A 22571-nucleotide genomic window follows, 5' to 3' on the forward strand; every position below is an offset into this window, starting at 1 on the left:
ATAAAAAAAAAACCCACCAAGAAAATACACAGGAACAGTAACAACAGTTTTATCCCCGAGGAATGGAAATGCTGAATAAAAAGGTGTGGCATATTTCCTCTTCAGAGTAAAACTGATCAGATCACTAACAAGATGAAGCTTAGGATTACCGCAAACAATATTTTATTTTCAGGTACAACAGCACACTATGGTGAATGGAACAAATGTCCTTAGAGTGACCCTTCTTCCTCCTTGATGGGATTATACTCTTGATCCCTGCCCTTTTTTCCTAAAACATTTGTGCTTCATGATCCAGAGGAGAATAAACTTATTCTTTGATCACATTCCAAAACCACATTCTGCTTTCCAGCTTGGATGTATATATGCATAACCAAGATTAACTGATAAACTGCTAGACAATAAATAAATAGGGTTTTTTAAATTAATATGTTCTGGTATGCTTTTCTGAGTTAACTCCATGATTTCTAATGACATTTCTGGAAAATGCACAATGGGTAATCTAAGTTATAACAAAGTGCTTGAAGCACCACAGATTTGTAGATTTTTTCTAACAGTAAAATATGCCTGTTTAAAATGAATGAGCTAGCTAAAGTGCATTCATGAATAAGACCTATGATTTTTCCCAGCATTCTTGAATGGTTAAACAAATAATCCATCAAAGACTTTGGTAAGTGATTACATTCATGTACCACTGTTTATAAAACATTTTTAGCCTTTAATAATATTTCTTTAACACCTGACACCATTTGAATAGCTTCACCTTTGTAATAGGATGATTAATACTCGAAACAATGGAACTCATAATTTTGTGGAGATTTAAGAATAGAAAGTAAGACCTTGTTAAGTACAGGTCACTCTGTCTCTAGCAACTCCCTCTGCTCTGGCAGTTTAATACAGGAAGAGATGCTGAGAAATCTCCCATCAAAACGTTAAATCACAAAGTTGTTTTCCCTTAACCCATCAGCGTTACAGTTTCAGTACTACTTATAACAGGACAGTCCTTCAAGAAGTTCACACTTCTCTTTAAACTTTAGTCTTTCCATTTTAATAGCTGAAACTACACTGATCTTAAATCAATTTTGTTTAAGTTCTAGTTACTTCAGTTCTGCTAAACTCCACTGTGATTTAAATGGGGAAGTGAAAGGACAGACAGTAGTGCTCCTGCATTGTTAAAGGATTCTCAGAAAACAAAAATGCCTAAATAGAGAAACCAAACTAAAAGTCCACTGCCACCCATGTTTAGAAGATGGAGTTTTTTGTAGCTAATGGTGACTGAAGACAGCATTATTTTTGGAATGCTGAGTTCCTTTTCTGAAAAGTTTACCTTTAAAAAAAAAAATTACTTTTGATAACTAGATGTTTTGTTTTGCTTGAAATCTGACTCTTCTCCTCCTTCATTCCCCTGCCAGGGTGTACACCGTGAAATAAACTAAATCTATTTTTTAGCTTGAGGGACAGCTCAAGAGACAACTTTTTTTTTCCCTGTAATAGCAAATAAATTGAGGGTGCCTGGGGCAGCAGTGTTTGTGTAGCAGGAGTGTTGCACTCCTGTAAGGAGCTTATGTGCCTCCAACAGAGTGCTGATGGCAGAAAGGCCACTTTTCAGAAGTCATTAATATACATCATCACAGTCTGCAGAAAGAAGAAACTTTCCTTTTAATAAAACAGAAAAAAAGACAGTTGTGACCTCATGAAAGCATTGGACTGCTGTTCTCTTTCCAACAGGCTCTGCTTTTTCAAGTGAAAACCACTTGGTTATTTTCCGCTTTAAGTTCTCTGGTTTTGACACAATGTTATCAGAAATAGATTAAGAAATGTTAATGCCAGCAGAAGCAATAGACAAAAGTAAAATGTACAAGAAAGTGCACAAGCCTGCTGCACAGAACCATAGCATCGGTATTTCATGCCAAGTCTTGTAAAAAGATCTTTGTAAGATATGGAACATAACTCTTGGGCCACAGAGGAATTTCTTCTGATATTTGTGATCTTTTTATTAGCAAAACTCAGCTACTGCCATTCATAATTATCTCAGTGGTGGAGTTGGTGGAAAAATCTATCAAAGGGTCCTAAACTCCTGCAGCCCAAACCCATGCTGTTAATGCTGGCTGAGGGTAAAGCCCTGGATAGCTTTTAGGGTAACAACAGAAAAGGAAGCTCCCGAGAAGATGAAAAAAGCCCCCACAAATACAAAAACTCCTGCAGAAGCTGAGCTCAACACATGAACCTTTTCATCTGTCTGGAGTCAAGGACAGAACTTTTCACTTAGAATAGGAGGCATTATTTTGTCCTAACAGCCCATGGCTTCTGCTTGAGCACAGGGTATTAAATCAGGTATTTTTAGGAGAAACAGGCAGCGGTTTGGCAATGGCTACCCCAGAGCACTTCAACACTGTGTCGGTATATTCACTAATTCCCTGTCAGTCAGCTCCATCTAGGAAAAAAAGCAAAGTCCTGCCTACAGAAGAGGTGAAGGATAGTCTTCCTCTTTCCAAAAGGAAAACAGGAGATCTGTGGCTTAAGGAGATACTTTAAAATTGCTTGAAATTTACATATGTAAAAGCCAGTCACAGCTGCTCTAAGTATTACTACTTTTGCATGAGTAGCTGAGGAAATTAAGGTAATTAATTGAAGTGTTGTGTCTGTTTCCAAATTTTAATCTATTGCCTGTTTTCCTAAAAGTGAACAATCAGAAATGCATCTAAAAAATAAAAAAGCAGAAGCAAAAATATAGCACAGCTTCCATTTTTACTAATCCTCAAAATTATTTAACAATTGATAGGTGCCTCACGATAAAGAATGATGCTGAAGTTTTAAGTGAATAGTTTAAGAATCTTTGGTCAGCTGCTTAACTTCACATACACAGCATGTCAAGGTAAAACTCCGAGATACACATGAACAACTTATACTTCTAGTGTATATTTAAATATATTTATTTTAGAAATTTAAAAGTCAATTATCCTTAAAGTAGATAAGATTTTTATAGTGCCTTCTCCAACCAAAATTTTCCTTCATTTCTATCTATTACTCCTTTCCACATACTTTCAACAATATAGTGGCATATTTAATAATTTATTATGTGATCTTCAGAGAAAAATGTTCTGAACACCGATAATTTATACATACTGTAAAAGGTCTGGGGATTAAATTGCAATTCAGGAGTATAGAAGTATTAGAAGAACTACTTCTGCTTTATTTTAGTCAAGCTCATGATTCCCTGTTTTGCTGGAGTAGTACCTAAGAATGTAGACTAGCAGTGAGTGAAATTGCACTTTAAATTATTTTAAAAGTAATAGCTGTGCATGTTTATAAATACTGTTATGGCTCCAGACTGATTCAGAAGGATAATTTGTATTATATTTAACTTCTATTTCTAATGACATAAATCAAATTTCAGTCTGGAACAACTTTAAATTCTTTTAAAAGTAATAGCTGTACATGTTTATAAATACTGTTATGGATCAGAAGATAAGTTTGGCTCCAGACTGATTCTGAAGGATAATTTGTATTATATTTAACTTCTATTTCTAATGACATAAATCAAATTTCAGTCTGGAACAAAGTCAACTAGTTGGACTGTGCTTGGAAATGCTGACACACAACTATAGCAGAATTCAACAATTGTACTTCAGCTTCCACGCTGTATTCGGTTTTTCTACAACTAGTTTGGGAACTGCAAAACCAAAAAAAAAAAAAAAAAAAAGTGTACAACAAAGGAACTTTTAGATGCATTGAGGTCAGAAAAAAGTGAGAACACAGGCAACAAAATTCCTGAATGAAGCAATTTTTTGGACTTCAGAACTCATGAATACCAATATTCACAAATTAAAAGGTGATAAAGACCATTTGTCTCATCTAATCACCCCTAGAAGACCCAGGCTGCAGATACCTCATATCGAGTCTTGCTCAATATGCATATATTTTTTATCAAAAGACACAAAAAGTTTGTTCCCAAGACTCCGAACAATGAAAAAAATCACAATATAAAGACAGTGTATATTCACCCAGCAGCACTTCTGCCCATGCAACCTTCTGGGCAGAAAGTCTGCTGATACAATTTTATGGTGAACATCAAGATTACCGTGCTTCCAAAGTACTGCAAACTCATCTTTGCCTTGTTCATATTTTACTGGTTGGGTTGATCCAAATCTGATGCACACAAGGGCTGAAGCTTGTATCTACCTATCACTGAAAAAGGTCAGTTAGGAGCTGCAAGTTAAACATGATCTTCGACCTTTTCCTTCTGCCCTGCTTGTTTACAGACAGATAAAGTGCAACAACAACCATGACCATGGAAACAATCAATAAGTCAGTTCAACTTGGAAACACAAAAATGCCCTTTCCTCCAACCTCTAGCAGAACACACCGTAACCCACCAGCAGACCACTTTTCCATAAGAACTCACTCGGACTGCCTCAAATGACTGGCAGAATTCATGACATTCAACGATCAATGCTTAAACAAAGAAGCATTTGGCATCATTCACATCACTGCCGAGATATCAAAAATTATTTATTAAAAATAAGTTATTTTAAGAATTTAAAACAGTTTCTATAAGAATATAACAATTTGACAGATATTGTTAATTTCAAAAAAAATGTATAAATGTTTTAGATTATAAAATTAGCACATATATTCAAACCTACGTTCATATTAAAACAGTTGCAACCGTGAAAAAGTTGCTACACAGTCTGCCCTGACAAAGAATTGGTGGGGGGAGTGTAGAGTTAAAAGACAGAATGCCAGAAGCAAGAGAAGTGTTAGTACATAGCCTTGCCCATCACTTGCGAGTCAACAAAACAGCCAATGCAGCATTTTCCTTCTGAATACAGTGTAACTTTATACTCTAGGGGGGAAAAAAAAAATCTTACTGTAAAATGAAATGCATTTTCACAAATAGTGAGGAGTGCCTCTTGGAACTTTCGGTATCATATAGGCGTGGAGACTGTACAGAGGACTTTTCAACGAATTATAAAATGTGCTAATTCTTAAAGATTTGCCAAGCAGCAGCACAAGGAGCTGCTGTGTTCATCACACAATGGCTGTTCTGTGTTAGGAATATACATACCGACAAAAGAGGCCAGGACAAAGGGACAATCTGCTCTGGAACTGAGCTTAAAAAAAAATACCCATAAAACAAAAACCAAAAAACCCACCACAGCAACAGCCTTGAGCTCCAGGGTTTACTAAGCCCTAGCATCTTGTAGTCTCCTATTTTTTCTGATCTGTCCAAACCCAGCTGGTATTCAACTGCCTATAAATCCTATCCCACCTATAGCAACAGCCTCAGCATGTTCTCATATCAGATGAAAATCATGGAGGCTGTTGAATGAAATATATAGCATAGGGACTGATCATATGGCAAACTAACCACATCCCAGAACATGCTACAAAATGTACGCGCATCAAAGGTCCTCCCCCTCAAGGAGCAGCAACTGGATCACTGCATTTCGCCTGGCTACTGCAGATAAGCCCAGCTTTATTCAGCAGTCCAGGTTACAGCTCCACCTCCCAAATCCACAGCTGATGTGATTTTTAATTTGTTTGAGGGGGGTTTGCACCTATCTAATCCTTGAACAGGTCAATCACAACTGGATACTAAGGAGATTTCAGGCAGGAGGAAGAAAAGCAGAGAATTGCCTTTAACCTTGCTCTCTTCTCTTTTTCAGTTGGGTGATTAGTAATTAATTTATTTATAATAAAAAAATTTATAGAAGCCAGCCCACTGCGGGACACACTATTATAGCACTTTCATCTTTGTGACAAGACTGTCTTTACAGAATAACTAAAACTTCAAGGGGGTTCCTCAAGCCATCATCTGTGAATGCACAATGGCATCAATCAAGTGCCTCTTGAAACAACAGAAATCATAGTGCAGGGAGCAAGAGAAACTGAAAACTGCTGAGGCAGCTTCATCAAGCCACGAATCCCAGATCCATACAAGTTTTCTGTGATCAGAAATACAGCACTATGTATGCAGCATTTTATGCCTCAGGCAGTCGCTTAGACAGAAAAACTTAACCCCCCTGCACGCATTTGAAAGCTGAAGTCAAGCATACAGATAGCAAAGCTCCACCCATGTAGAGATAAAGCAGCTGGGAATTTGACAGCAATAACCGAGTGCTAGCACAAAGAACTAACACGTGCACAAATTATGACAACTGGGGTAAATATGCCATCGAAGGACTTTGGTTCTGCTCTGGCAGGAACGCACACTTGCTAATCTAACAAGTTTTCTCATCTGTATCTCCATGTTCTTCATTAAAGCCGGAAGAACAATGTAGCTCTGTATTTGTGCATACTGTCATTCTTGGATTAGATACATTTTGGGAAAATGGTCTGCATTTACAGAACACTATCATTTGATGCTATCGTCTAAGTAGGACTGCAAAATTAAAAACAGACGGTTCATTAAAAAATTCATTTCTAAGCACATTAGCAGCTGAAAGGATTTCCAAAATGATACTATACCAAAGTAGATGCTTTTCAGAATTTGAAACACCTTTCCTTTCCGCAAACAAAGAGATATTTCCTACTGCATATTTTAAGACTTTTCCTTCCAGTGCCTCGAGGTTGTGAACGTAGGTTCACAGGGGCTATGGATACAGGTTCACACATCGTTCCTTTCTTAAACCTTTACAGAGAGTTCAACAGGAAAAACACAACTACCGTTGCAGAGGATATTTGGTTTCAACAAAATTAACACATTATCTAGTTCTCAAAAATGTAACAGAAACTTTTAACAAGAGACAATACAGCATGAGCTATCAGCTGCCCAAAATATTTTATACAGTATCAGAAATACAATCTGCTGCCTTGAGCACTGTAACATACATGACGTGACAGTGGTGCTTTTACAGCATTTAATAAATTAAAAACTCACTGACAGTTCATCTTAAGGAGCCAGATTGTTAAAGTGGTGTGATGCCATGTATGTAAATTGTTATGAATGTCTTACCTATAGCCGGCGTACACAAATATAGTGGATGATTTATACTTGTACTTCAGGTGTTGATAATGAGAAGTGAGGTCTATCCAACTACCTGCCCTCAAATTTTAAAAATCTTGAATACACAGAAGGTCTGGCATGCACAGAGGGTATGCTTTGTACAGAATATAAATTATTAGGAATTAAACCAGTTTTTCTTATAACAAGATATTATTAAGGAAGCCCATCTTTCCTCCTCCTCCTCTTCTTCCAGTCATTCAGTCTGATGAGACCATCATTGAGTAAGATGACCAGGATAAATTAATACCTCTCCTGAATTGCACCATAAAGCATGCATCAAAGAATGATTGCCTTAAGAGTAGAATTTGCTGTTACTGACTCTCTTCTCCTTTAATCTTAAGGGAAAAGAAAAAAAAAAAAAAGTCAATTCTCCTAGGAATTTCTCAGAGGAAAACAGTCTACCGAGTTCAATTTACTTAGATACAACCAGCGAGTAATGTATCAACAACAAGCATTGCAATTTTTCTCCTCAATAAATGGGAGTAAACCAGTGATTCATAAAAAAGGGTAAAAATATTTAAAGAAAAGTCTTCCTCCAATCCCATCTTGAGATCTATGCAAGACTTCCTTCTGGTACATGAAGCCTCCATCTGTCTAACTCACACCCAGCCCAAAGGTGGCAGCAAAGGAGAAAGATTCTTCCCCTAAGCTTTGGATAAGGTACTAACACTTAACTGACAATTCTGTCCTGTTACAACTCAATACCGTTTTTATCTTTTGTGTTTGTGTATCTGGAAGCATGTTCTGTTCTCACATATCTAACATGCTAATGACACTTCCAGGTGCACAACTGTCATACTGTAGAAGGAGTGAGGTGGTTTATTTATTTGGCTGCATATACTTCCAGGCTTTCCTCCTGGAAAGCAGGAGAGAGGAATATAAATTCACGGGATTACACGTTTCATTGAAACTGAGATTTCACTGAGCAGACATTTCGCAGCATCTGCTGGCCTCTAGTGGCTTGCAGCCCAGCCTTGCTTCACTGCAGCCCTTCCTTGCTTCAGATACACTCACTCTTTAGATGCTCATTTTCATAAATCTGAGATTTCCTTACCATAAATCATATCTAGGCAGAGCTGCCTTGGAAAGGAGAATGAATATCAACCCACCTGCGGCTGCATGTCTCTTGATATATCTGTAATTTGTGCTCATTCACACTGAATTCTTTTAATATAGCATCTCTGTTAGGATTCCTTAAATTCATATGGGTGTCATAAAGGAACAGCTGGTTATTAAGCTCCTCCTGGCGCTTCCGAAGTTGCCGACATGAGGAATAAAGCTCTTCTTCACTTTCCTTCAAAAGAATATTGGAAATCAATGTAATTTGTAAGACACTACCCAAAATGACATTGAATCAACATAGTTTGGGGGATTATTTTGTTTTCCTAAGCACGTTCCATTAGCTTTATATAGAATGTTTTATAAAATTAGTTTTATGTTTCTGGAATGTTTACAGAAACAAAGCACTAAAAAAAACCCTCAGCCCCACAGTATAAATAACCATACCCTCTAACGGAGGCATCGGGAACATTCCAGCACAAGTCATGAAGTGTGTATATCTAAACACTTCTATTGGAATGTTTTTCCCTAATAAAGCATGTCAGATGATCAAGACAGGAGGAGAGATCCTGTGTTTCTATGGAGCTATGGCAATTCAATACTTGCAGAGGAACTGACTAAATATTTGAAGAATAATTTGCAGCAGTTTGAGTTTCTGTTGTTGTATGCAGCCCACAGCAGAAATTCTCAAAGTACTCCACAAGCATAAAAGCATCATGATTCCCTTTATTGCTTCAAATTATTTTAATACTTCAAAACTTTGGATGCAAAAGCTGTCTTCTTTATAGAGCTACTAGTGGGGAATAGTATTGGCAAGACTGAAGTCGTAAGTTTCACATTAGCAGCAAAACAAGATACTCATCCTACAAGAAATGACATGCAATCAATAAATGTAATAAATCTAAACCTTTTCAGAGGCAGCATACTAATAAGAATGCCTCTTTCTGCTCACAGCCCAGATCTAGGAAAATTGACAGGTTAGCAACATACCCAAGGGGTTTCAGTTGGAGCAACAAGATCTTTTCCTAAACCTCCTTTTTCCTCCTGAATCATATTCCTACAGCTCCCAGGCATGGGTTGAAGCATCTGAAACAGCCTCAGTGCTATGCTACTGATTAAGATTTAAAAATAAATTTTTAATTTTTTTTTTTATTTTTAAAGGGGAAGGAAACTTTGAATTCCCAAATCACAAAGGGAAAAGCAGATTGCCAATTACCAATTTGCAGGTGTAATCATCAAGATGCATATGTACTACAATTTGTTACTGTAAACAAATGCATCCACAAAGCTAGACTTTAAAACCCTATTTAAGAATATCCACTTCAATCTTTAAGTTAAAAACATATACACCATCAAGGCTGATTGTAATCAGAAAATGCTGGAGAGATACACACACTTTCTGAAGCAAATAAATCAATTTTTAAGCAATAAAACATGCTTCTAAATGTAACAACCACCCCACTATAGTACAATTTCTACAACATCAAGAAAACTAGTTAACTTCAGCAGAAACTGCGTAAGACCCCACAGAATAATTCACAACTGTGCATGCTTACATCTACAATATTATTGCTTCTCTATTCGAGAAATTCCACAGCCATCTGTAATTCTCCTTTATAATTTTTGTATTTAATCTCCAATAGTATGCAGATGGGCTCTGTATATAAACAGGCCTCTTATTAAATTATCTAATATAATGGAGGGTCATCAGTTAAAAATAAAAAGGCAGAACAACAGATGGAGACAGCCTTGATCTTTTCTGATGCTTCTTGAATGATCTGGCAAAAGTTCTACAAGTTGATTAACTATGACAAGTCTCGGTTTGCTGCAGACTTCCAAACAAAAGAGAAAATTTTTGAAAGTTCTCCTGCCACTGCATTACCACCCAGAGGCATCAGACATTGTAAAAACACAGAGCTGTGCTGCATCTTCATTTGGCTTAACAAGCAGAAGGAGCTTCACGAGTGCGAAATGTGCTACTGTCAAAGGACTTAGTGCTGACAGATTGGGAGACATACTGCTGCTCTGAACAACACTTTAAGAGATACTCCTGCCCCAGGCAAATAATGATCTGAATTTCTGAAGAGAAACCACAGCAGGAGGAATTCGCAGTATATCTACAAGTGATGTCCATGCTCAACGTATTAGGCAACGGTGAGCTGCTGCCAGTTTTCTCAAAGGCAGCAAGCCAAAAAATAGCAGTTTATCTGGCCTCCCCTATCAGACTTGTGTCCATGGAATATGAACCTTTAAAGTGTTATCTTCAAAGGACATAGGTCTCTCTTGTTCACACACACATGTAGTCTTGGTTTCAGCTTCTAGCCTTCTCCTGCTCTCATGACTCTCTGCTAGCCAACAGAAGGAACCTACCATGGCTGCCAAACACTGTCATTACACACAGTCATTTTACATCATGGGTTATAAGGTAGCTTTGTAAAAACCTTGACAAAGGATGTTTGAAAAAGGCTGCCACTCCTTTGTAAAGAAGAATGTGACTGAATTCAGTAATTTCCATTTCAGTGTATGCCACTGCAGGTGCAAATCCCTCCAGAGACGTAATGACTTACAGTTATCAGAAGTTAGTATTTTAATCAGGAAAAATGATGTACACTGGTGTGACATGCAGTGTAAGCCTGAATGGTTGTAAAAGACTACAAATAAATTGGACTTTTTTTTTTCCTCTGAATCTGAAGGGTACTGGAAAGCACCCTGAAATACCAACTTCCCAGAAGCATCTTTAGACTTACATCACATGGCTACCACACCAGTGTATTTAAATTACATAAAATATTATTGAGGTAGAGAGAGTCTGAGGATAATCCTGCTTCAAATCAACATATACAGCAGCACCATTGGAACACCAACAAATGCTGTTCATGGATCAACCACTTTAATGCCTGGCTTCTTGAGCAAGGATGCATCATTATTTTTTCCCCTCTATGTTTAAAAATACTAGTACTTTAATTAAATGTTTTAGAGAGGCTTAAAAGAAGCAGATTGGCACTTCTGTAGGAAGCAGAATGTGTCTTCCACCTGATGGGTTGTTTATTTTCATGAAATACTGGGAGAAATTACTATCTTCTCTTCCTAAAGTGATTTCTTTTTATGTAAAAAAAAAATATTCTACAAAGTCAAAGCCAAATTTATCTATCTTTGCATGGCATCAGTCAGTTAACAGGGGAAGATAATGCCCATGCTGTTACAGCAAAAACTATTGGAAGTAATGAAGCTTTGGTCAGGGCGTTATTTCTTTTAAAAATGGCATAATCTGTTCCCCCAGAGGGAGAGTTAACTCCATTTGCGTTATTGGTCTTCCCCAGTACCTATAGAAGAAATTCCTGACAACAATACATCAGACACAGAACAGAAATCTAAATCCTCATTTCCCTGTTTCCACAAAGAACTGATCACATACACTTGTAAGTGCCCAAAAACCACAGTGGTTCTCACCAGAACTTGTTGCATTTCACAGTGAACCAGAAGTGAGGCCAGCTCTATATCTTCACTATAGCCGTTCTTGAGAGGAACTGATCTAAAACCTGTTGGGGGGGAACATATACAAAGGACAATTAGAGTCAAGGCAAAGGGTTATCTGCATTCACAAAAAAGGTGCACACAGTCCTGAGGGCCAGCAGATTCTTCATTGCTCAAATGCTCCACTGCTGAGAGCAGGCTTTGCTATGACAATTACAGAGAAGCAAAAGGCAAGAATGGCAAAATCAAGAAACACAGGATTTCACATGCTCTTGAAAACTAAAGCCAGAAGCAGAGAAAAGCAGAAAACTTACTCTACATACATCCACATCTAGAGATAATTAACAAAACAAATGCACTGACACCAAAACAGAAAAAGAATCTTCCCAGAGTTTACTGAAAGCACATAACCCTGTTGCTGAAATAGAGATGTGGTAAAGACAGTGCAAATTACTCTACAAAATGCTTTCCTATCTCAATTTAAAAAAAGGGAATTTCAAGAGGGTGAGAGGATTATTTTAAATACTTATATGTTACACACCCGCTATCATAACAAACAATGGATTAAAGGAACTCCGATCAAAAGAACACTTGTCCTCTGACACATTGTAGCTGCTACCAAGAGCAAAGTCACAGCACAACAACGCTGAACAGCGTCTTTCTGACTTAGCCCCGTATTATACCCACTGATCTTACCTGATTTGATTCCTTTGATGGGAAAAGTGGCGTGTGCTAAGAAATTGGGATCACTGAACATATCCTCTTCATAAACAACAAAGCGCAGAAATGCTAGATTTGGATCATAAATTTCAAATTTCACTTGCTCTGGACAGGGTGCCCAAACTGGATTAAGGCCATTGTCATCTGTAATGAAAAGGAAACATTTGCAATATGAAGCGATAATTTCAATTCATTCACATATAGGTATGCATCCCAGGACATCTTCTGGAGATTTAAAGGCCCAAAAATTCTATTTACCATCTGTCTCCTGTTGTAACCTTGCTTCAGAAGCTTTGTATTTGTTTATTTGTGGGAGGGAGATAGGAGGAAACTTGGCAGGGATGAAAATCCATGAAGAGAAGCTATTATTTGTATTTAAACGTATAAAACCTCCTTGGACATATATTTGTAAAAAAAAAATCAAATTCATTGCTCATATTCATAAGCCTCATGGTCCACATCAGAGTAAAAGCATGAAAGCACTGGGAAGACTAATGCACAATGGTCCAGATTCTCACAGTAATTTATGAAACGCTGAGTAATTTGGTATGTGTGACACAGACAGCTCTCTGAAGTCTTGGTCACTTCTCACAAAAAGTTAAAAAAAATCATAATCCTCTTCTCTGAAGTTCTGAAGAGCCACAGTGCACCTTCTGCTCCTGATTCTGTGTTTATCTTCCACTGGTATCAATGGTTTGGATAATTTGGATAAGTTCCTCTTGTCTACTGGAGGAACACTGCTGCATCCAGAAATATTAAATGGTGAAGACATAGACAGTTTATTAAAGGCTGTTCTGTGTTATCTTCTTACATTCAAAATCCTGGTTGCTGTTGGGCTGTGGCTGACATATTGACCTGTTTCAGTGCACTGAAATCAAGTGCATGTACACACAAACACACATACACACAAACACACCTACCTTATCCAAAACTCCCCAGGAGCCAGCTTTGGTCAAACTTCTGTTACATTGCAAGTTATGCTACTTTACAGTCCTACGTACCCAGGCTGTTCCCAAGGGATGCCAGTCTTAGAACCCACGTTTAAACAAACACAGTCTGGATCTCACAGTAGTAACTCCCCATTTGGGCCAGACTTTTGGGAACTGACTAGCACTGTTGGAGACACTTCCAAGACAGGAATTTTTTTTAAATATGCAAATACACAAACTTATGCATATGCAAAAACATAACAGAATTTCAACTTTTTTTTTTTTATAATCCTCAACAGTACTTTTTCTTCTAAATTTGATATACACTGAAGTTTCTCAAATTAACTGGCCCCGAGGCAAGCTAGAGAATAATATTGTATGATTCATCAGTCCAGAGCAACAGTTAACTTATTATTAGGTTGCTGGCTAATTACAGATAACATAAATTCATGGTCATCCCCTCCTCATTTTATTGAAGCATACTGAAGTATAATCATATTCCCACAACACTGAAAACTGCAGATACTCACTCACAACTGTTGTCTTGAATTTGTTGTTATCATATTCAGCCCCACAAATTTCTACTTCTACAAAGGGACAAGCGATGCTTCTACCAGGTTTGGGGAGATGGCGAGCACCTAAAACCTGCAAAAGCAACTGTAAATTATAACCACCTCCAAAGGAAACTTGGCACCATTATTTCTGTACAGAAGGTAGCCTACAGAACTAGAGGGGGAAAAGAATCCAGAAGAATATGCAAAAATACACACTCCCTCTCTTGAATATGTTTGCCTGCATTACACATACTATCTAAGCCACCCTCCCATTGTTTGGGTAACCCAATGATTTTCATTGCAAGATACTGTTGCTGACATTCATTACACACAGCATGCAGTTCCAGACCAGACTTGTAACATAACTTCTGCTATCTCTACTCAGTCTTTATTACATATCTATTTTAAGACATTCCTGCTTTGCTTTCACAGCCCCTGCTTACTTCTTCTCTAAACTGTAGTGAAAAGGAGTTAATGTGTTTCTTCTTTCTCAGAAAATATATTTTTAAAGGACATGTCTTAGTGTATAGCAACCAAAAACAGAAACAAGGTCAATTCTTATTTGGCACCAGAAGACAACATGGTATAATTTTCAAATGATAAACCCATCTCTCCATGAAAAATGAAAATGACATCCTGATTAAGTCACAGTGTACTAAATATGATGGGGGGGGAGAGGAATTGGCTTTTTTTTTTTTCTGCTTAGTTTCTATATTTCATTACAAATATCTTTCTTCCCCACTGGAAATTTCTGAACAAGTTAGTCTGCTGCTAACTAATCTCCAATAGGACCCTTCTATTGAGAGGTCATTAGATTGGAAACGCAAGTTAGTTGATATGGTATTTCTATTAGCAATTATATAAAATTATCCCAGGATTGTGTTTTCAGTCCTATAGCATGTGCTTCATTAGCATGATAAAGATATATATTTCTTTTCAGGAACCAGTGGAATTAGTTTTATTCTTAAACACTCTGACACTGAAAAACAGTATTTTGACAATCTGTCAGATCTTGCTCTGAAACATAATAGCTTTATTTTTAGTTTTATAGATATTTATGACTTGTAAAAAACATAATTTACAAAAAGAGATTTACCCTCACTGTCATAATCATCTGCAATTTCCTCTTCGAGTCATTTGGCATTGGGTCATATTCTTCATTTCGCATGCTTTCTGGCTGCAGAACATAGCCAGTGCGTCCATTTAGTGAAAACAATGCATGGTTCAATTGCATGTATTTATCTAGGGAGAGAGTTAAACAGTCATAACAGAAAATCCCATGTGAATAAAGCTAAGGAAGTACCAGACTAATGGCTCCTCTCTGCAATTCTTTCTGGCCACCACTTTATCAGGAAGAGCTGCAAAGGAGTTGGAAGACACTGTTCCCTTCAGTAACGGAACTTGACAGGCCATTTCTCACCAATTTGAATCCCGATAAACCCATCTCCATTCACAATCAGTTTCCTATCAGTGTGTCATAAGCTAGCTGGCCCTTACAAGAAAGTTGAGTACAACCTTCGCTATGGCTGAGCAATTATTCATCCACCTGAAACTTACTGTAAATACCTCAGCTTGCTTATCACAAAGAGATCAAGGTGAAATAAACCTCTTAGAGATTGAGGCTAGTTAAACTCAGATGCAGGGCTTTCGGAGACTGATTTTTGGGGACCAGCTCTATTGGGCAATCCACACATTCAAAACCAAACTAGTTCTTGCACATCCTTTCTCGCTGGGAAGTACAAATAAATAGGACAGCCACAGTGACTAGAATGGCAGAGCAGCCAGAAAGGGACTTGTTTATGGTGGATTAGATCCTTTTTTAAAGAGAATGTTACCTGGAGTTTGGAAGTTAAGAGCCACCATCTGGGAGCCACAAAGCCAGAGGCGAAATGGGTCATAGTTGGATGAGTCAACCCTTTGTCCTTTAGGATAGACACGTGTCAGTCCCTTTAGGTTGTATTTCAACAGCTCAACTGGCTTTTGCTTAACAATGCTCTCTGCCTTGGTCTCCACAAAAGAACGGACTTCTCTGAAATCAGGATTTTCTACACAGGGTAGGAAGGAAAAAGAGTGGGTGGTTACTAAAGGAAGAAGAAAGTCGACATTCATACTGCATTTCTACTAACACTTTGTTTTATTTTGTTTTGCTTTGTCCTTTAATGCAATAATTGGCACAGTTTTCATGCAGGCACAGCAAATTGGTTGAGCATCATGTCTGAAAGTTAAAATTGCTTCTCTGCCACACGTTTTGCAGTAGGGCAGATAAGAGTCTGTAGTCATGTTCTCATCTCATCATTGCTAATAACACACTTCTGACCACTATAACATGTATTTAAATGAGACAGCTTTTCCTGGGTTTAAACGGGGAGAAGAAAGGGTAAGCCAGGGTTAGCCAACACCTCAAACAATGACTATAATTATCATGTCTTAGCCACACTGACAGCTTATTAAAAACGTTTGCAAAGAAACTAAAGGAAGAAGGGCATATTTGCTGGCTTCTCCAGCAGCAATGACAAAACTTAGAATAAGAAGTACATATTTCAGTGTCAGATTCCATACCTGCACTTACACAGACCCCAGTTCTCACTTGTATTATGAAACCACGTACCGTTCCAACAGCTTACATACATGGCGGACAGGTTCTTACAATAAAATTATACAATGCACAAAAAATCCATTTTGAAGGTTTTTACAAACAAATCACAAGCGTTCACCCAGAGTTTCTAATCTCAAAAGTCAATTGACACATAACTAGTGAGTTTTCCCATGAAAGACACCTAGAGAGGGTGTCTCTAGTTAACTAGTTAGAAATTTGTGACAGTTTTTTGGTGACAGTTGAATAGCGTCAAGTTCCCTAGTGTACAATTTCAAAGTGCCACTGAAAGCTGCACAGGTGAGGCAGAACTTTGTTTTCCAGTAGAGGAAAGATAGATTTTATCTTCAGTTATAAAATTTCAACTAACATCTGTAAATATAGTAGAAAGGGTAAAATTCAAGTGTAATATTCAAGGAAATACCTAAATTGTCTTTGGTTTTGCTTGTTGGCTTGCAGTAGATTACCAAATCAGATAATTCAATAGCAATCAATTGATTCTTTTCCCAGTATTTCCTCCTGTTCTCCTGTAAAACATAACAAAGTTTTAGATTACAAATACACTGAGTATTATGGTACAGTAACTCCAGGGTATACTCTAATGAAATGACAAAGTCGATGCATTCTTTGTTGCCCAGACTCCCGTCTGAAACTTTAGACACTTGCCTAGATGTAATGTACTTTAAGACCCAATCCAGAGAACAGGCTGTTGTGTTGGGATTTTTTTAAGCAAGTGTTTCAGTGCTTCCCTGATCAATCCTAGTCAGAAACCTGGCAATATTTTTTTTTCTTTTAATGTGGTTCTACTCAATTTTAGTTACGTTCTCAACTCTGTACTTCATAAAAACGCAAATGTACGCAAAAAAAACCGCAAAGGCTAGCAATGACTAGAAGCACAGCAAGTGTCAGTATTAAACAGAGATGACAAGACACAAACTTTTTGTGTAAAATGGACACAGCCCAAAAATAAACTCATGAAACACCTGTACCGTGTTGTAGCATAGTGTTGACTCACTAAGCTGTTTCCCTCCCCAGAATTCAGCCTGTTAACTGCACTGGCAAAAAAGGCCTCTCCTCATCTTTTTCCCCTCCCCATGCAGCAGTCTGTCATGTGAACTTTCTAGAGGCCACAGTGTGAGAAAAGCCTCCTGACTGACAGAGATGAGTTTTAAAGCATCTCTGAACACACACAGACTGGTTAATGCTTCTCTAACTGTACAGAGGGAGAAAAAGCTGCCAAGCTCCTGAAGAGCCATTGATGTACTGTAAATATAATTCAATTTAGAGACGCTTCTTCTAGGTCATGTTTCTCTTTTTCTATTTTTATTTCTAAATCAAAGTCTGGCCTAAGAATCATATCTCTCCTCCCCCAACAATAGGTCAACAGTTCCTGTTGCTTCTTGCCTTGCTGAATTTGCAGTTCTCTGCTTCAGACACCAACCTGCCTGCTATAAACAGGATTATGATGACCCTCAGAGCACTACCACTCCAGATGACAGATAAACAGCATGAGTCAACATGATGCTGCAACACATTTTCCATCACTCCTATCACCCACTTAACAATAAAAAGTCATTAAAAGCAGCAAAGGAAGTAATATACTTAAGAAGAGTCATTGAAAGGGCTTTTTGGTCATGTCAAAGACTTCTTAAATACTAGAAAAGATGACAGGGAGGTAAATTAATACATCAGAGCAGGAAAACCAAGTCCTGAAGAATGTCTTAGGCAGAATCCTTTAATCTTTAGGCAAGGATTTGGAAAGACTACTATTGAAGACCTGGTAAATCCACAATGGGCCTCTTAGTTACAAAGAAATAAAGTATTAGCCAAACAATTCCCTATCAGTGCCACTGCATTCACTGGAAAGCAGAGTTAGTAAACAGGATTACGAAGAGTTTAGGCAAAGACAGCTCAGATTTCACATATACTCACTACACTCACTACTGGATTCACAACAGAACAGTCTGGTATCTGAGTTTCTTCTGCTTAATGCTAGGATTGAGCCAGTGTAACCAGACTGTAAAATTGTAATGGTATCTACTTTGTACTACTAAGCACAATTCTCCACTGAGGTGCAAGGTGCAACAAAGACAACTCTGCTGAAAAACTCCTGATAAATTTACGTAAAATGCTAATTTACATAGCATTCCCAAAAGAGTTTAGGGAAAAAGAGTCACACCATCAATAAAATGAACAGACAAGCAGCAATATGCAAGAGATGAAGGACCAGGCGGTTAGCAAGATTAAGCAGTGTATGGCAGCTGAAGACAAACCCTATTGTAAATTTATAGCAGTACATTATAAAAATAACAACAACAGACAGATTTTTATCAGTACCTCTTCTGTAGTTTTCCAAGTGATTTCACGGATACTTTGGTACCATTCAAAGAGTTCTTCTACTTTATCAGTTGCAAACTCAACACATGGATCTTCTGGATTCTTAGGTTCCAGAATGAAGACAAAAGGCTTTTTGTGTTTCCCTTGTGGCATTTTCACTGTTAGGCAACACAGGAGCAAGAAATTTATACTGCAGTCCAGCAGTTCTTCTTCTAAGCTGTCATTGTTGATTTATTGCAACTGCTAGTATCATAAAGTTTTATCATATTAAAACAAAATATTAAAACAAATAGGGGGGCTTGGGGGTTTTGTTTTTGTTTTTTTTAATCTTTCCTGCTAACATAAAAGAGTCTATTCAACACAGAAAGCTCAAGAGTCCACATGTAAGCATCAGAAAATACATACCAACGTTGTACGTATTGAGTACCAGTATGCCACGACACAGATTGCCTAATGGATTGTCCTCGATAATCTGAAAAACACAAGTTAAATCTGACCCTAAATCATCTCTTGAGTATGCACAGGACGTTAACAAATAATAAACCTGCACCATTAAATCTAACCTCAGTTTCACTGAAAGCATGCCCACTATAATATTTAAAAGCCTGTTTCCATATCAATAATTTCTCACTTCGAGAAACATGTGAGAATCTCTATAGTGAGAATAGTCAAAATGAGGGTTGTAGCTTCTGTCCTGACACAACTCTTCATTTTTCAAGTACGCTTAAAGCTGCAATGGCCAAGGGGTGAAATCTAATACATGTCTTTTCCTCCAAAGACTCCTGTCAAATCACACTTCAGAACAACAAAAGAATTCAATGTTTCATTTTTAAAACTCCAAAATGTCAAAACTGCTTACTATGGAGTTTTGTTTTCTTTTCTTGAAGAGAACTTTGTCCAAGACTATGGACTAGATTTCTAAACACTTTTGACAAACAGTATAGGGTTAGTTATGCATAAAAACTTAATAACGGAGTGTGAAATGCTAGCAAGATGTGTTTGGACACATAGTTTTCTTATTTGCAAATATTAAGGCAGTAATTACGCAGGCAAACTAGTTAAAAGTTTCAGGCAAATCACTATTTAGCCAAATTATCTGAAAAATCTAAACTTAGCAGGAAGTCATTATAAACACTTGATAACCCACCAAATCATCTCCTTAAGTAGTTTTCTATGAGGGATGTCCAGCCAAAAATATTCAGCAGCAGAGAACAGTGAAGAATACATTAATTTCTCCATTCTGTGTTCTCTCAAACACAGAATGCAGAGTTGTAACTCTATAAACCAGATTTCCACTTCCAGTAGGCAGCATCTTCTAGGGACATATAGCAGACAAGCCTTAACCCTCACCTGGCTTTCAAGCTCAGCGGAGTTAGGAGATGACATGTCTTCAACATAATTAGATGGAAAATAATGTTGGACTTTTTCTCCGTAATCCCCCTTCCACCTGAAGTTAAAAATAAAAGTACATATGAAGGAAAAAATAGTCAAAGAGCTTCAAGAGACCATTAATGATACAATAATCCTCAACAAATTGGTCATTAATATCCCATACTAACTTGTCTAGCTGGCTATCACTAAAATACAACTGATGAAGTAGCTAAAAGCTCCAACAAAGTGATCATTAGCTGTAGTAACAGATGATTTCAGAGGGATTACAGTTACTGTAAACTGCAATTAAAGACTTAAGAGGCTTTTTCCCCCTCCAGTACTAAAAATACTATTATGTGGTTGATTACCCTGCAGGAACTACAGGGAAACATTAGATTCCCAAGCTTTCCAAGCAATTTACAAGCCAGCTAAGAAAGAAAAAAGAAAGAAAGGAGACTGTGCAGATGACTAAAAAAGGTGGGTTTGATTCCTGAGTAGTACTTAGCGGAGCAAGGAAAGAAACAGTGCAATGACAACAATGGTAATAGATATGTGACTTCCCAGAACACACAAATGTTTGGGAAGGATGAATGTAGTAAAGGAAAAATACTGGATATTGGGCTATGGAAGTTCTACAGGCTGCGGTTATTTATTGTTGTAGGATAGAAAAAAGGAAAAGACATGAAAGGAGACTTGAGGATGAGGGGGTTTGTTGTTTTTTTTTTTTTTATATACTGGCATTAAGATTTATAAGGCCACAGTTAATAAGCGGGAATCAGACCATAGACAAAGTTTTTAAAAACTACTACCCAAAGCACAATTTTTAACTCCGTCTAGTAAATCACAACAAGTTGTCCTATGAGCAGTCTTTGTCCTTACCAGCCTCCAGTTTCCTTTGTGACATTATGAATTAAAGCTCCTCGAGAGAAGCTCAATTCATCACTTCTTTTGGCTCTGTAGTCATACAAGGCTTTCACTGTTCTCTGAGGCTTTAAGAGAAACAGAGCAAAGGGGTCATCTAGGGGGACAGGTCATAAAATAATCAATAATGCAATATTAAAAAAAAAAAATAAGGGGGATTGGATCCCCCCCCCCCCCTTTTTTTTTTTTTTTGTTATGAAGCATACTGAAGTTCCAGAGTGACATCTATTGGTGGAAGCATGTGGTGCTAGTTAACTGCTATTCAAGTATTGGCTTGGAAAAAAGAAAAATAAAAAAAAGAACCTTTCTTTTATGGGTGCTGCAATATAATTACTTAGACAATTTTATAATTAAGAAGAAGAAAATCACAAAGTGAAATATCAATCCTCTATCTTCATTACATGTATTCATACGCAGTTGCAGTTTGTAGGCTTAGATGCCTACAAAGCCTCCATTTCAAAACCACAGCAGCTATCCTGCTGGTCACATTTCCTTTAGGAAGACATACAGTTTTAGCAGGAAAAGCAATTTCTTTATCTTGAATTTACTACTACCCAAATTCTTCATCAGCAATGCAAATTCATTGGCCAAGAAGACTAAAAAGAATTACAGCCACAAAATTTACAAGCAGGAGAACTTTTATGAGAATTTACAAGGAGGCAGGCTCTAACAAGAATCAGAAATATAAGTAGGTGTTTGCTGTGCCACTTGTTTTTAAAATATATACATCTTAAAAGAAGACAGACTTTAGTAACTCATTAATAAACAAAAAACACCGTTTTCATATAGAAAGCACATAATTAAACGCTGCACCAATTTGTGCATGCAGGCCATGTTTCCTAATGGAACTGCGATAATTTTGTGCACAAGTATCACTGTTCATAAACATGCATGCACAGACACACACACTTGGGGTTACATGTTGCAAACACACCTTCTCAAATTGCATCTTCTCATAGGCTATTTCATTTGGGGGCATACCTGCATGACCATGCATGCCAAATCAAATTGCTTCCACAGACTCAATAGCAAAAAGTGCCTAAATTCCCAGTATGGACAAAAAAAGTCACACCCTTAAAATTCCTTCTGTCCAGTTCCCCATAAATCAAGCAGCCTAATGCTTTCAATTATCCTTTTCATTACTGCTAAGAGGAAATCAATAAACAAGTCTCAATTTTCTGAACTCTATAGTAAGTGTGACTATCTCTCTTGAAGCATACCACTGTAGGGGTGATTTCACTGGGTTCCACATACATCTTGACATCATAGAGGGAGTTAATATCTTTTTCCTAAAAATAGGAAGAAGGAAAAAAATAAGTTACAGGAACCAAAAATTATAAAATTACTTAATGTTAATAGAACATCCATTGCTGAAACCACCTTTCTGACAATACCTAGGCAAACAGAAGAGCAGGGAAGCCAGACACCGCTCATTTCTATGGTTGAACATAGCTGAACAGAAGTTTGTTATTTAACCAGGTTATGCCTCAGTTTAATGAACAGTAAAACACAATGAAACAGCAATACCTCACAAAGGTATCTCTTAATCAGTCAAATAGCTCTGACATTGTGAGTACCCTTCTCTGTGCAACCAGGAAAGATAATAC

General features: G+C 37.4%; 1 protein-coding gene across 1 annotated transcript in view; it reads right to left on the reverse strand.

The window, feature by feature from the left end:
• Positions 1-6916: 6916 nt before the first annotated feature.
• PLCG2 (phospholipase C, gamma 2 (phosphatidylinositol-specific)) overlaps positions 6917-22571 on the reverse strand; it is a 47865-nt gene continuing 32210 nt past the window's right edge. Inside the window, 13 exon segments of the mRNA XM_010075462.1 lie at positions 6917-7341; positions 8116-8300; positions 11516-11604; positions 12236-12403; positions 13719-13833; positions 14839-14984; positions 15578-15787; positions 16760-16862; positions 18673-18830; positions 19078-19144; positions 20023-20119; positions 20923-21032; positions 22185-22253. Of these exon segments, the coding sequence (XP_010073764.1) occupies positions 7299-7341; positions 8116-8300; positions 11516-11604; positions 12236-12403; positions 13719-13833; positions 14839-14984; positions 15578-15787; positions 16760-16862; positions 18673-18830; positions 19078-19144; positions 20023-20119; positions 20923-21032; positions 22185-22253 (1560 nt within the window). The 3' untranslated portion in view covers positions 6917-7298.

Source organism: Pterocles gutturalis, unplaced genomic scaffold (assembly GCF_000699245.1).
Source record: "Pterocles gutturalis isolate BGI_N339 unplaced genomic scaffold, ASM69924v1 scaffold26657, whole genome shotgun sequence".
NCBI lineage: Eukaryota > Metazoa > Chordata > Aves > Pterocliformes > Pteroclidae > Pterocles > Pterocles gutturalis.